The 13,468-nt window shown below is 45.6% G+C and overlaps 1 protein-coding gene across 3 annotated transcripts in view; it reads right to left on the reverse strand.

Moving 5' to 3' along the window:
- LOC137429849 (uncharacterized) overlaps positions 1-13,468 on the reverse strand; it is a 114,701-nt gene that overhangs the window by 22,803 nt on the left and 78,430 nt on the right. For 2 of the 3 annotated variants that reach the window (XM_068120152.2, XM_068120150.2), the window contains one exon: positions 2,230-2,305. In XM_068120152.2, coding sequence (XP_067976253.2) covers positions 2,230-2,305 — 76 coding nt within the window. The remainder of the gene's footprint in view (positions 1-2,229; positions 2,306-13,468) is intronic. The other variant, XM_068120151.2, reaches the window with a different exon arrangement.

Genomic DNA, 13,468 nt, shown 5'->3' on the forward strand with positions numbered 1-13,468 from the left:
GTTTAACGCCAACATAGTTTGCCAACGTGAAATAAATGAATACGCTCTCAAATGTGCCGTCCGAGGCAGAGTCTGTTCGGCACGTTCGGCACACGTGATAGCTCGCTGCTCTCTGATTGGTTGAATCGTTTTTTGGACATAGCTCGGTAACTACTTGTCCGATTAATATGAAACCTTGAAAAGGCACATCCTCGGGTCCCCAGCAATATACCTGGCAAGTTTAAAGTATATCGGACCCGTGGTTGTCGAGAAACAGCGGTCACAGACATACATACATACATACATACATACATACATACATACACACAGAGATTACTGGAATTATAGATAGATGGCTTCACTCAACACTTAATCGTTGTTATTTTTTTGAATAAATATCTTGGAAGGAAGATATTAATCTTTTTTGGTGCCCTTTTATGCTGATTGGCCCCACCCACAAAAAACGGCGATTTGATTACCCACATGACATGCGACGTCATCTCGAGGATAGTTTTGCTGCGGGTAGTTTTTATAATGATTTTGACCATCAGTGAATTCTTGATCAGAAATTTTAAAATTAAAATTAATAAAACTAGCAACCGTACACGCCCTATGGGCGGGGCTTCCATTGGGAAGCCCAAATGAAAAGGCAAAATATGAGAAATTGAAAGCTTTTTTTTATTTTTAAACGATTCATATAAACACCCGTTGAATCAAATCACACGCAAATTATTAAAATCTAAACAGTACATGGCGCCTATTTTGAAAAAAGATTGAATTCTGCAAAAGCAAAAGCAAAGAAATTCTGCAAAAAATTCCGCGGAAATGGCCGCTACACGTCTTTCTCAGTCGCACGTTTATGTGTGAAGAGTGCGCGTCGAATCTGTAACACGGAAGCGGCCGCTACACCTGTTTCTCAGTCGCTTTGCACACGCTGCTGTGTTACTTCGGAGCTGCACGTTTATATCGGAAGAGTTCGTCAGGAGTCGATCTAGTCTCTCTTGGTACGTATAATTTCAACAAAAGCCACATCACTGTTCATATCGGTAAATATTATTCCATCGTGTTTGGAAAAATTGGAAAACTTGGAAAATTGGGGGAAAATATTGGAAAAACAATATAGCCTATTTTACTCCAAGGGGTCCAAGGAATACCCACCCAAAATATCGTTGTGATCGGTTCAGCCGTTTTTGCGGTACCTTCGAACGGACAGACGGACATTTGGTGAATTATAGTAAGATTGAGGCTATTGTGAGTGACAAAGAAAGAGGAAGGAAAGAAAGTAGACAATGGCCTTTTTAAATATGCATAAAACTTGGACGGAAGTAAATTCAATGTGGGCAGCGATATATAAACATTGTCATAAGAGGTGTTTGGAAATTTTTGAGAATCACAGGAAATTTTGGAATAAAAGCTGGGATTTTCATATTGAAAGATGAGGTTCAATAAATTCACTAAAAATATGAATAAAAATAAATGTAACTGAAGTCAGAATTAAATTTCTTCTCATGCACCATATTATCCGTCGATAGCAGCTTCCTGTGCAAAGGTTATACTGGGTGGTTTGCCATTGCCTTCCCAGCAGGAGTTAGGGCAGAAATTTAGAATTTGTTCACGGTGTTGGTGATAGCTCACCTTCTCTTCGCTCTTCGATCTTTAACATCCACCAACGAATGGCGGCAGACAGGACAGCCTTTTGACGTCCATCCGAGGGACGGCACGCACACATATTTCGGAATCACCCTGCCTGTGAAACACCGGGATGACGGTTTATAGCTGGGTTGGGATTCTAACCCAAGCTAGACAGCTCAGATGTGATTAGGCGTACGTGTAGGCCATCCTGCCAGCCCCAACATTTAATTTAGAATTCAGAGAACGTCAAATGTTTGTCACATTGGTGAGTGAGTGAGACACACACAACACACAGAAAAACTTCCAAGAGGATTTGAGCTTTTAATGTGTCAAAAACTCTTTGGCACCCGAGTGAGTGATCCAGCCGTCACTTTAATTCATTCTTTGCCAGAAGTGAAAAGATGATTATATTGCATCTTTGTCTCGCATCCGACACATCCTTGTGCAACCCCCTCTTCCCATACTCTCTGCAAAGATTGAGCATCCTTCAATTTCACCTCTCACCACACCTGTGCCTTCTCCTCTGACCATCATGTGGCCTGTCCTTCCCTTTGTTCTTCTCAGTCTCCCTCAGAGAAAGAAGGGAAAGGGAGAGGGCAGGGGAGTCTCTTTACATACCGGGTGGGCAATCCCCGTAAGCTTGTAGGACACACTTTCTGGAACCTGACGAAGTGGATGATGTTTGAATATTCTGCTGGAACAGGGGAGGGAGGGAGGGATGGGCTTAAGAAAGTTTACATAGATTTGTACATTTTCTGTTTGTAGTAAATGAAAAGATAATTTTAGAGCTTATTCATACATATTGTTACGTTTGTGGAGGTAAATGAAGAAATACCTTAAATAAAGTTCAGAATGTGTGGATTAGCATGCCCCGAGTGTCGCAAAGAAGAAGATCCCATCTCGATGTACATAAGTAGAGTCGAATGTCCGGTTAAGTGTTAAGGTGTCTCCACACGGAGGAGTGCAGTTGTGCTATCTAGGTAGGGTCTAAGGTTAAATCCCCTGTGTGTAAATGCCTCTTGTAATGTTTCCTAATGTTCTTATAAAACTCAGCCCGCCAAACAACAACAAAAACAAATGGACTCATTCGCTCACCATGCCGCCAGGTCCGACAAACCCGGCACATTTGCCGATCGGCACGTAAATCCCGCCTCACGACCACCGACGTCATCCGAACATTCCCGGACAGCGATTAGACTGCGCCCCCCCGACGACTCATAACGAGGAGGCCACGCCCCGGCCTTCGTGATTGGTGGAGGCGCAATGGGATGATTGAGTAGAGCTCGGTGATTGGACAGAGTGTGACGTCATCGTGGAACATTTGAGAGCTGGAAGGAAAAAGAAAAGCTGTCTCGCCATCTTGGTCTCTCTTGTCCTAGGTTTGGTTGTAGGCGGTCACAGTCTTCTCTTCTGGTCCTGGTCTTGATCGCAGCTGTCGCTTGGTTGTTTTGTGTTGGAGGACGACGGGTGCTCGTCTGTGTGCGCCGGGGAGACCATCGGAGCCGTATTAGCCAAGAAAGATCCTGCCTGCCTGCCTCATGCCGGCGGCTGGCGCGATTCCACGCCATCTTGTGTGGTTTGAGGTGCCGACCAGCATGCCTTAACAGCCTTACCTCCACTTACCTCCCGATTAACAAAACATTATTTATTTTCTTTCATTATCTCTTCCCCAATACAAGTCTGAGTGGAGACGTCTCAATTAGGAATTTTAGTTTTTACCTCACCTTTTATTGTTATTTGCATTTATTTTCATTAAATCATTATTTGTCGAATCTTACTTTTCTTGTATTGTGGATTTTGCTGTCCCGTCTCTGTGTTTGTGGGTTCGGATTAAGCCCTGCGTGTACTCCCGATTAGATAAGGCTCCAGCCTTCCCGCACACGCCAAAGACAATCCCGCCAAGGTTCAGAGTACGCCTCGGAGTTTAAGCTCGTTTCGGCCATTCGTCCTCTTGGGGTCTTAACCCCAGGGGCATGACAATATTATTCCTTCCTGCAGCAGAGCAAGATCATTTGCAGCTATTCTCATGTTAAACACTGACACACGTTTCTACACATGTGAGCATGCCAAATGATATCGATTTTACGTAAAATTATTAAAAGGTAAAATAAAATAGAATTTAAAACACCTCGTATTTACAAGATAACGACAAGATCGGTGCATGGATTGAAGCAAGTTTGAACTACAATTTGTAGACAAGCTTCAAATTGTAAGAGCATTATCTATATGTTGTAGAGCGTTATCTACATGTTGTAAGAGCATTATCTACATGTTGTAAGAGCATTATCTACATGTTGTAGAGCATCATCTACATGTTGTCGGGTAAGCACTTCCTCCAAGTAGAATGAAGAACTAGTCTTGCTGGTGAAGGCCAGCGTCGATCTGCATCTGCAGACAAGTAGAACAATGGATGAAATCAACAGGACATTGATCGGGATATGATAATCGCCACGGGAAGCAGGGAGAAGCTGACGTTTCGGCATTAACCCTGCAGAGGTCCTTTTTGCTCCAATGAAGGGCTAACACCCGAAACGTCAGCCTTTCCTTGCTTCCCACTGTGGTTTTAATACCTCCATCAATGGCCTATTGAGTTCATCCATTATCAAGCACTTTCTCCATGTTGGTGTGAGTTCATTTTGAAATTCCATATGTAGTAGAATTTTTTCCTCTCTGAATGTCCTTATCCTTCATATATGCCCCCCACACGTATTATTCGCCATATCAATTTCACCCTGCTCGTTCCATATGTGATAGTTATTGTTGGGGGGAGAGGATGGGGAGACAAAACCAAGAAAATGATTTCTGTAACTGCCAAATCGTCCCTCCTGGACTGAGTGGAGACCAAATTTCCATCCAATCTATCCCATTCCTCTTCTGCCCCTCTTTGTCGAGCCGAGGCTCGTGGAAGAGTTAGTACTAGTACACGGAATGGATCAGGACACAACAGAAAAAAAAGGAACAGTCGAGAGAGGAGAAAACCCCTTTTGAAAACGATTGTTCCACCATCTCCATCGCACTTGATATTAATTCTGCCTCGAAATACTTTAAAGCCGAAACTTTCCCTTATGCAGCACCGGTTTATCACATACCACTGTTACGGATTCATCACTTCCGTTGTTGTGGTTTGCATCCACTTGAAACATTTCTGGTTCCATGTATTATTATTATTGTGGTTTGTGGGAAATGACGGTTATTGTTGTCAAAAGGTAAAAAGGTTAATGTTTTGAATGAAACCGGAACCGGACGACGACGAAGCGGAAGGAGAGAAAAGGGGCGGAACAAGTGAAGTCGGAGAAGAAGCGAGTCGCTTCAAGGTCCGGGGCGAACGTTGTCGAACGAAAGTCGCTAGTGAACTTTCGGGGTTCCCATGAAAGGGATTCCTATGACAGCGTGGTTAGCGCTGTGACAGATTAAACCTGCGTGTCAGGTTTTGCTATCGATTCAGGAGAGAATCATCGCCGTGCTGTTGCGCCACGAGACCGGGCCGTCGGCCATTTTGACTCGCGCAGGACTTGTGCTTCGCTCGCGGTTTCGTTTCTTTTCAACAATTCTCACCGCATTCAGACGTCGATCTGGGGCGTGTGTGTGACGCGGATTTTTGAAGGCTAATTCGTCCATACCTGAGGGTGTGATCTCTCAGTTGCCTGTAGGGTGCCTTTGGATTTCCCAGTCGCCTTGAGGGCGCCTTTGTACAGCTTCGGCTGTGCGACTGCCCTGGCCATCCGCACGGGATTCTGGTCTCGTTTGGACATCGTTCTAGCGATCGCTGGAGCGAATCAACTTCGTCTTGAAGCCGGGAATAAGAGACATTGGGGAATGTTCTTGTTACACTCACTTGGAGCACAGTGAGTTATATATTACAAAACTGATGGTACCATCATCGGGCATATTGATTGTACTTTTGAATACTATTGTTGGTGTACTGTTATTCTTGTGTGATCTTAATACAATATTTGTTTGTGAGTAACAATTGGGGTGGCTTCTCCATTGATCTTTGACATACAGAATAACACATTTTTCTGCCGTGACTCCTCTCGGGGCTCGGAGGTACAACGTGACCAGGGGGTCGGGGAGTAGCACGTAACAGAAATTGGGGCCTCGTCCGGGATTAAATTCCCTAATAACATTCGTCCGGGATAGAATTCCCTAACATTCCCAGAATTCCCAAATTTGGAATTTTTCTAACATTCCCAAATTTTTCAAAAAAATTGGAAATTTTTGTGTGAAGGTTAACAGGTGCTAACTAATAGTCACCATGGTGTTTGACGCAGAAAAGTTTGTGGCGTCCCATAATGAGGCACAGTTCCTAGCGTTAAAAAGATCAGAACTCTTGAGATTGGCCAAACATTTTAACTTGGAAGTCCGAGCTCATATGAAGAAAGCAGAGATGCAGACATTGGTGGTAGAATCTCTGGTGGGACAGGGAACATGGATAGAGGTAGCCTTGGATTGGTTACCCGAGGAAAAAGAAGATGGGGGGCTCCGGAAAATGGAGATGCAACTGCAAAGCCAGGAAAGGTTAAAAGAGTTGGAATGGAAAGCCGAGGAGAGAAGAGCAGAGGAAAGGAGAGCTGAAAGAGAACTCTTGGAAAGAAGGGTAGGACAGGAATGAACTGGAGGAAAAAAGGGTAGAACAGGAACGAGAAGCCGAGGATGGAAGAGCAGAGAAAAGGAGAGCTGAAGAAGAAAGAAGAGCAGAGGAAAGGAGAGTTGAAAGGGAACTCGTGGAAAAAAGAGTAGCACAGGAACGAGAACTCGAGGAGAAACGAGCAGAGGAAAGAAGAGCCGAAAGGGAGTTAAAGGAACGTGACATGGAGTGTCAGCGGGAAATTAAACTCAAGGAACTGGAATTAATGAGAGAACGGGGAGAGGTAGCATCCATGCCGGCTGGTTCGACAACTAGTCAGAACACCTGGGATGTTGGTAAGCATGTGAGGCTGGTTCCACCCTTCAATGAAAAGGAGGTAGCAAAGTTTTATTTACACTTTGAGAAAGTGGCTCAAATGCTAAAATGGCCTGTGGGGTCCTGGACTATGTTAGTGCAAAGTGTTTTGGTGGGTAAAGCTCAAGATATATTTTCGGCTTTACCGATTGACCAATGTGTAGATTATGAGAAAGTGGAGAAAGCCATTCTCAAAGCCTATGAATTGGTCCCTGAATCTTACCGGCAAAAATTCCGGAATGCCAGGAAAAGGGAGAGTGAGACCCATGTGGAGCTTGCCAGTATGAAGGAAACCATGTTTGATCGGTGGTGTGATTCGAAGGGGGTTGGGAAAGACTTCAACCTGATGTGACAATTGATCTTGGTGGAGGAATTCAAACAGTGTGTCCACGCAGACATTAAAGTACATCTGGAGGAAAAGAAAGTACCAGAGTTGTATGAGGCAGAAACCGTGGCAGATGACTTTGCCTTGACACAGGATGGGGTTCCACAAACCTAACTTCCCACCTAGAGTTCGCCAAGGGAGTTCTGGTACCTCCGGTGCGGAGGACGAATATTCATGGGGGCAGCCGAGAGATGACTATGAGGACAACTCTGATACCGTGACTCTTAGGGATCAGAAATCTACAGTTCCAAGACAGACTTATCTTCCGGGGGGCTCGAGGCAGACAACGAGTTTTTCCTCCGGGCCTACTTGCGCTTTTTGCAAGAAACCTGGACATTTGATGTCCCAATGCTATGCCCTGGAAAGGAAAAATCAGGAGCGGAGTCAGACTAGTACAACTCCGAATGCATTGGCAAATGTGAGAAATCGTCCTTGGAGGACAGAGTCTTGTGAAGGTTCCCATGCCAAAGTTACGGCATCACAGAACGACCTTGTTCAAAAGGGTTACAAACCATTTATTTCAGAGGGGTTTGTGTCACTGGATGGAGACTTAACGAACCAGAATCCAGTTAGGGTATTGAGGGACACAGGAGCACATCAATCTTTGATGCTTGAGGGCGTTTTGCCATTGTCAGAGAAGACGGCAACTAGTGTTAGTGTTCGTTTACAGGGGGTTGGTGGCTATGGTAAAGCTCCACTTCATGTCCTTCATTTAGAGTCTGATTTGGTGTCAGGACCGGTCACCGTAGGTTTACAAGCCACTCTTACTGTAGAGGGAGTATCTTTTGTTATCGGGAATGATTTGGCCGGTGGTCAAGTTTCTGGTAACCCGATGTTTAATAAAAAGCCTAGTATGGAAAATAATGCCGCGCAGTTAGAGCAGGAGATTCCGGGTATCTTTCCATCCAGTGCCGCGGCTCGTGCTATGGGTAGGAAGCGCTATGAAGAGAAGAGGAAGGTACTGACGTCACGCTTGGCACAGACGCGTCTTGTCAAGTACCCTGAAACTAAGAGTCAGTACACACGAGTCATGAATGGAGGCAATATTGGCAAGCTCTTTGTAGATGGACTGAACTTCAGAACAAGGGAAGATGTTCTGGACTCTGTCTTCGGCAAATATGGACCGCTTTTGGAAGTGCTGTTGATAAAAGACAGGGAGACGAAAAAGTCAAGAGGGTTGGCTTTGTTACGTTTGAAAACACAAAGGACGCCAAAGATGCAGAAAAGGATTTGAATGGCAAGGATTTGGATGGTCAGACCATAACAGTAGAGAAGGCAGGCCATAGGCGTCAAGGGGGCTGCTGAGGAGGAAAACGTGGAGGTAGTTTCAGGGGTGGCTATGGCTGGAGTAGTAGTTGGGTGGGAGTTTTGGTGATGGCCGCAGTCGATATTACTATGGAGGTTCCCAGAGTTACGGCAGCTCCCGAAGGGATGATTATCAGGGTAGTGGCCGAGAAGGAGACCACTATTCACGTGACTACAGTGACGAGCGTTCCAACCATGATTATTATGAAAGTTAGGAAGAGTTGAAGCACTGAATGCTGCTTGCTGCAGATCAGCCGAGCCAAGATTCCTACACGGATTAACCGTGAACGCCACGTTCCTAAAGGCGTCCATGTAGTGAACTTTCCTACACGGATTAACCGTGAACTCCACGTTCCTAAAGGTGTTCATGTCGTGAACTTTCCTACACGGATTAACCGTGAACTCCATGTTCCTAAAGGCGTCCATGTCGTGAATACTTCCAGGCCTCACCACCCAACCACCATGAAACCTGGCTCTCAGCTCGGCCTCCCTAAAAAAGTGCTATAGATTTGCTTGACTTTGGATTTTTGATCACACCGCCTTAACCTTCATTCAAAAGAATGAAAAATAAAATTAAAGGTTGATGAGATGGAGTTTGGCTTTGCAGGAATTCAACTTGGAAATTGAGAATGTAAAGGGCAGGGACAATGTCGTTGCTGATGCTTTGTCCAGAGTGAGCTCACTTTGGAAATATCTGTTGGTTGTTTGAAGTTTTGCTGCTTTACTTTTGGGAAATATTGATTATTGTTGCTCACGGGAATTGATGATTTGGGGGTGAGTTTACTTTTGTTTGTTGGAAGAGTTTTGCCTACAAAGAAAGTTTTCACTATGTTCAAACTTTCTTTCTTGAGGGGGGGAAGTGTGACGGAGTCATCACTTCCGTTGTTGTGGTTTTCATCCACTTGAAACATTTCTGGTTCCATGTATTATTATTATTGTGGTTTTTGGGAAATGACGGTTATTGTTGTCAAAAGGTAAAAAGGTTAATGTTTTGAATGAAACCGGAACCGGACGACGACGAAGCGGAAGGAGAGAAAAGGGGCGGAGCGAGTGAAGTCGGAGAAGAAGCGAGTCGCTTCAAGGTCTGGGGCGAACGTTGTCGAACGAAAGTCGCTAGTGAACTTTCGGGGTTCCCATGAAAGGGATTCCTCTGACAGCATGGTTAGCGCTGTGACAGATTAAACCTGCGTGTCAGGTTTTGCTATCGATTCAGGAGAGAATCATCGCCGTGCTGTTGCGCCACGAGACCGGGCCATCGCCCATTTTGACTCGCGCAGGTCTTGTGCTTCGCTCGCGGTTTCGTTTCTTTTCGACAATTCTCACCGCATTCAGACGTCAATCTGGGGCATGTGTGTGACGCTGATTTTTGAAGGCTAATTCATCCATACCCGAGGGTGTGATCTCTCAGTCGCCTGTAGGGCGCCTTTGGATTTCCCAGTTGCCTTGAGGGCGCCTTTGTACAGCTTCGGCTGTGTGACTGCCCTGGCCATCCGCACGGGATTCTGGTCTCGATTGGACATCGTTCTAGCGATCGCTGGAGCGAATCAACTTCGTCTTGAAGCCAGGAATAAGAGACATTGGGGAATGTTATTGTTACACTCACTTGGAGCACAGTGAGTTATATATTACAAAACTGATGGTACCATCATAGGGCATATTGATTGTACTTTTGAATACTATTGTTGGTGTACTGTTATTAGTCCCCTACCGGTGTACACCGGAGGGGACTATAGGTTTGCACTCCATCCCTCCGTCTGTCAGTCTGTCAGTCTGTCAGTCTGTCAGTCCGTCACGCAAAGAACAGTTTTCCGGACTTTTTTTCTAAACTCTTAATGCAAATGATTTCACACTTGGTACATGGTTTCCTCATGATAGGTTACAGATCAAGTTCGAACTTCACGACGTTTCGATCATTTTTGACAAAGTTATGGCACTTTGAACTTTGGTAATTTCCCCAACAGTTTTCCGGACGACAGACTGCCGTTAGGGGACATGTATTGCAGCGCAATACTCAGAATGCTTGTTCTTGTGTGATCTTAATACAATATTTGTTTGTGAGTAACAATTGGGGTGGCTTCTCCATTGATCTTTGACACACAGAATAACACATTTTTCTGCCGTGACTTCTCTTGGGGCTCGGAGGTACACCGTGACCAGAGGGTCGGTGAGGAGCACGTAACACCACCTGCAGCTATCATATCCATCCTCGAGGCTCTGGTACACCGAATCCTGCGGAGAGGAAGTTGCGGGGAAGTAGCGTGCTTTCTCGACATAGAACGCAAACCCAATTGAGGGCAACTATTTCATTCCACAAGGCTCGCAATAGGTGTGTGTCCATCCTAAGGCATGCCAGAAAACACCATCTTGCAAATCCCAGGACTGAAAACCACCAACCAGTCTCCTACATCCAGGTCCAGGTGGCAACTTGTCAAATCAGTCTCGGGTATTCCCCTACCCCCTGTAATAAAAAATAATAATAGAGGCAATGCCCCTGGGCTCACCTGGTAGAACCAGGGAACCACAGGTAGGTGTGGATAACTTACAAAATATGTAATGGAGATGAAAGTAAATACCTATTTTTGGGGGCAATCCCCTGATTTTTAAAATGCCTTGAACAGACATTAGTACATCATGGGTGATGAAGGTTGTGGTCAAGTTTCATCAAAATCATGTGTGTAGTTTCGGAGAAGGCATATATATTGTTACATTTGTGAGGGGGTAGGCAATGGAATACCTTAGGTCCAGGTAGGATTGTAGAGCAAAGTATGCTCCGAATGTCGCAATGAAGAAGAAGAACCCCCTGTACCTAAGTAGGGACCCATTAGACCGGATACTGTGTAAGAGCAGATCTTTGTCCCCATGACGAGGGGTGGGGTTATGTTAATTAGTTACTGATTAATGGTAAATTCCCTGTATGTAAAATGCCTCTGTGACCTTTTTCCTTTGTTCATTATAACACACACACCACACCCGCCATGCACTCCACACCTAAAAAATAACACTAAACAAGCATTCTGAGTATTGCGCTGCAATACATGTCCCCTACCGGCAGTCTGTCGTCCGGAAAACTGTTGGGGAAATTACCAAGGGTTATTTACCCACAGGTTCTGAATCCTTCCCAATCGCTAATTACCTCAGGACAGCCTCACCTGTGATTCGCACTCGGGACTTCGATTTATACACTTTGCAGACAGGTCAGCAGAAGCACGAGAAAATACGTTGTTGATAAAGAACCTTTCGAGTCGCTAAATATCAGTAATTTATTATATTTTCCGGTTTACGATCAATGATCGATGTGTATATATATTTTTCAAAGCTTGGCTCCACCCCTCCCGAAAGCGTGCGCTGTGTCGCGCTTTTGACGTTCGCGAGACGAGGCCGAGGGCGCGTGGTGCGGCTTGAGGAGAACTCTAGAATAAATAAAGTGCCATGACTGTCAAAAATGATCGAAACGTCGTGAAGTTCGAACTTGATCTGTAACTTATCATGAGGAAACCATGTACCAAGTTTGAAATCATTAGCATTAAGAGTTTAGAAAAAAAAGTCCGGAAAACTGTTCTTTGCGTGACGGACTGACAGACTGACGGACTGACAGACGGCCAGACGGAGGGACGGCGTGCAAACCTATAGTCCCCTCCGGTGTACACCGGTAGGGGACTAATAAAAGTAGCAGGAAACAGGACATTCAACTACCACTGACATCACTGACCGGGTGATTACAAAGGCTGGCAAGTGCCTGTGAGGCCACGCCCCGAAGAACCATTAATCAGGACGGCCACAGAGCGATGAGATGGCACTCGTTGATTGGAGCATGCGTGGACGTCATCGGATGACATAAGAGCCCAGGGAACAAAAGACTGTGTCCCGGTATCTTCGGCCTCTTTGGGTCCCAAGCTCATGAAAAGCGGTCACAGTTCGTCTTCTTCTTGGTTCTGGATTTCGTTGCGAAGTCACATTTTCCGTCCTCAAGCACTAGGGACATTGAAAGCAAATGGTTGCAGATATTCTCTTCTTGCGCTGGGTTCCTGTTGGAAGGCACAGTCGCATTTTCCTGCTCTTGCGTTGGGACAGGGACATTGGTGTCGTGCAGCCGGACATTTGAGTTTTTTGGTCCGGGTGATCGGTTCGAGCGGCCGCATTGTCCTTTCACTGGCTCGTTAGTGCTGATGTGCGCTGTGTGTGCTGAGAAACCGCGGTGCTGTGTGGAGCAGACGATGAGTGGACGAGCACGGCCTGGTCGCTTCACGCTCGGCAGCTGGAGGAACGAACTGCGCGCCGAGGCCTGCTTACCGCGCACGGATTTCTCGCCAGGGCGAATGTGTTTCCCATGCACGGACTTCACGCCAAGGTGTGCATTTCCTGCGTACGGACCCATTCGCGGACAGACGGGGTTCAAGAGCCGCTCAGAGCTAAGTACACAAACACACATTATTAATTTCCAGTTATTTTTCCCCCTTGTGTTGTTTTACGAGTCTGTGGGTAAGGTCCCTCAAATAGGAATATTAGTTACCATGCATTTTCTTCTCCCCTGCATTTATTTTTTATTAAATCCTTTATTTATTGAACATTAATTCCTTGCTTGTCCTGTCCCGTTTAATTGTTGGTGGATCGGACGAAACCACGTGCCGCGTCCGACCGTGCAGGTAAGAGCTTTGCTGCCCTCCTCCCACACGCGTATTAATACTGCCATTGTTGACTGGACGCCTCGGAGTGTAAAGCTCGATCGGCTACCCGTTACCTTGGAGGATCTTAATCCCCGGGAACACAATATCAAGTTTTAATCACGTTTCATCAAAATCACGTGTGTAGTTTCGGAACAGGCATATATATCGTTACGATTCTTAGAACCTTCACTTCGTAAATTTAGTATTAAAATTCCCTATGTACATTTCCCCTCTAATTGGCTGTTAATTGAAATGAGTGCACCGTAGCTAGTCCATCGCATGCACGTAGCAAATAATAGGCTTCCCTCGATAGTTATCTCTTTATTCTATGTCAGTATAAGGCTGTGTCTCCCATTAATTGACTCTGCATTGCACCGAATTGAAATAAGATAGATTCCCTTCCATTCCCAAAGCCTCCATTGCCAACTGCATTGGGCGGTTTTCTGCATTCGCCCTCCATTAAGCACGCGGTCGGTTCGGAGAAGAAAGGCGTGTCTCCGCCCCTTGTCATAGGAAGGAGGAGTGAGCCAACCCCGATCAACCAACCAAGCACGAGGGGTT

This window comes from Myxine glutinosa, chromosome 6 (assembly GCF_964187855.1).
Source record: "Myxine glutinosa chromosome 6, kmMyxGlut1.1, whole genome shotgun sequence".
Lineage (NCBI taxonomy): Eukaryota > Metazoa > Chordata > Myxini > Myxiniformes > Myxinidae > Myxine > Myxine glutinosa.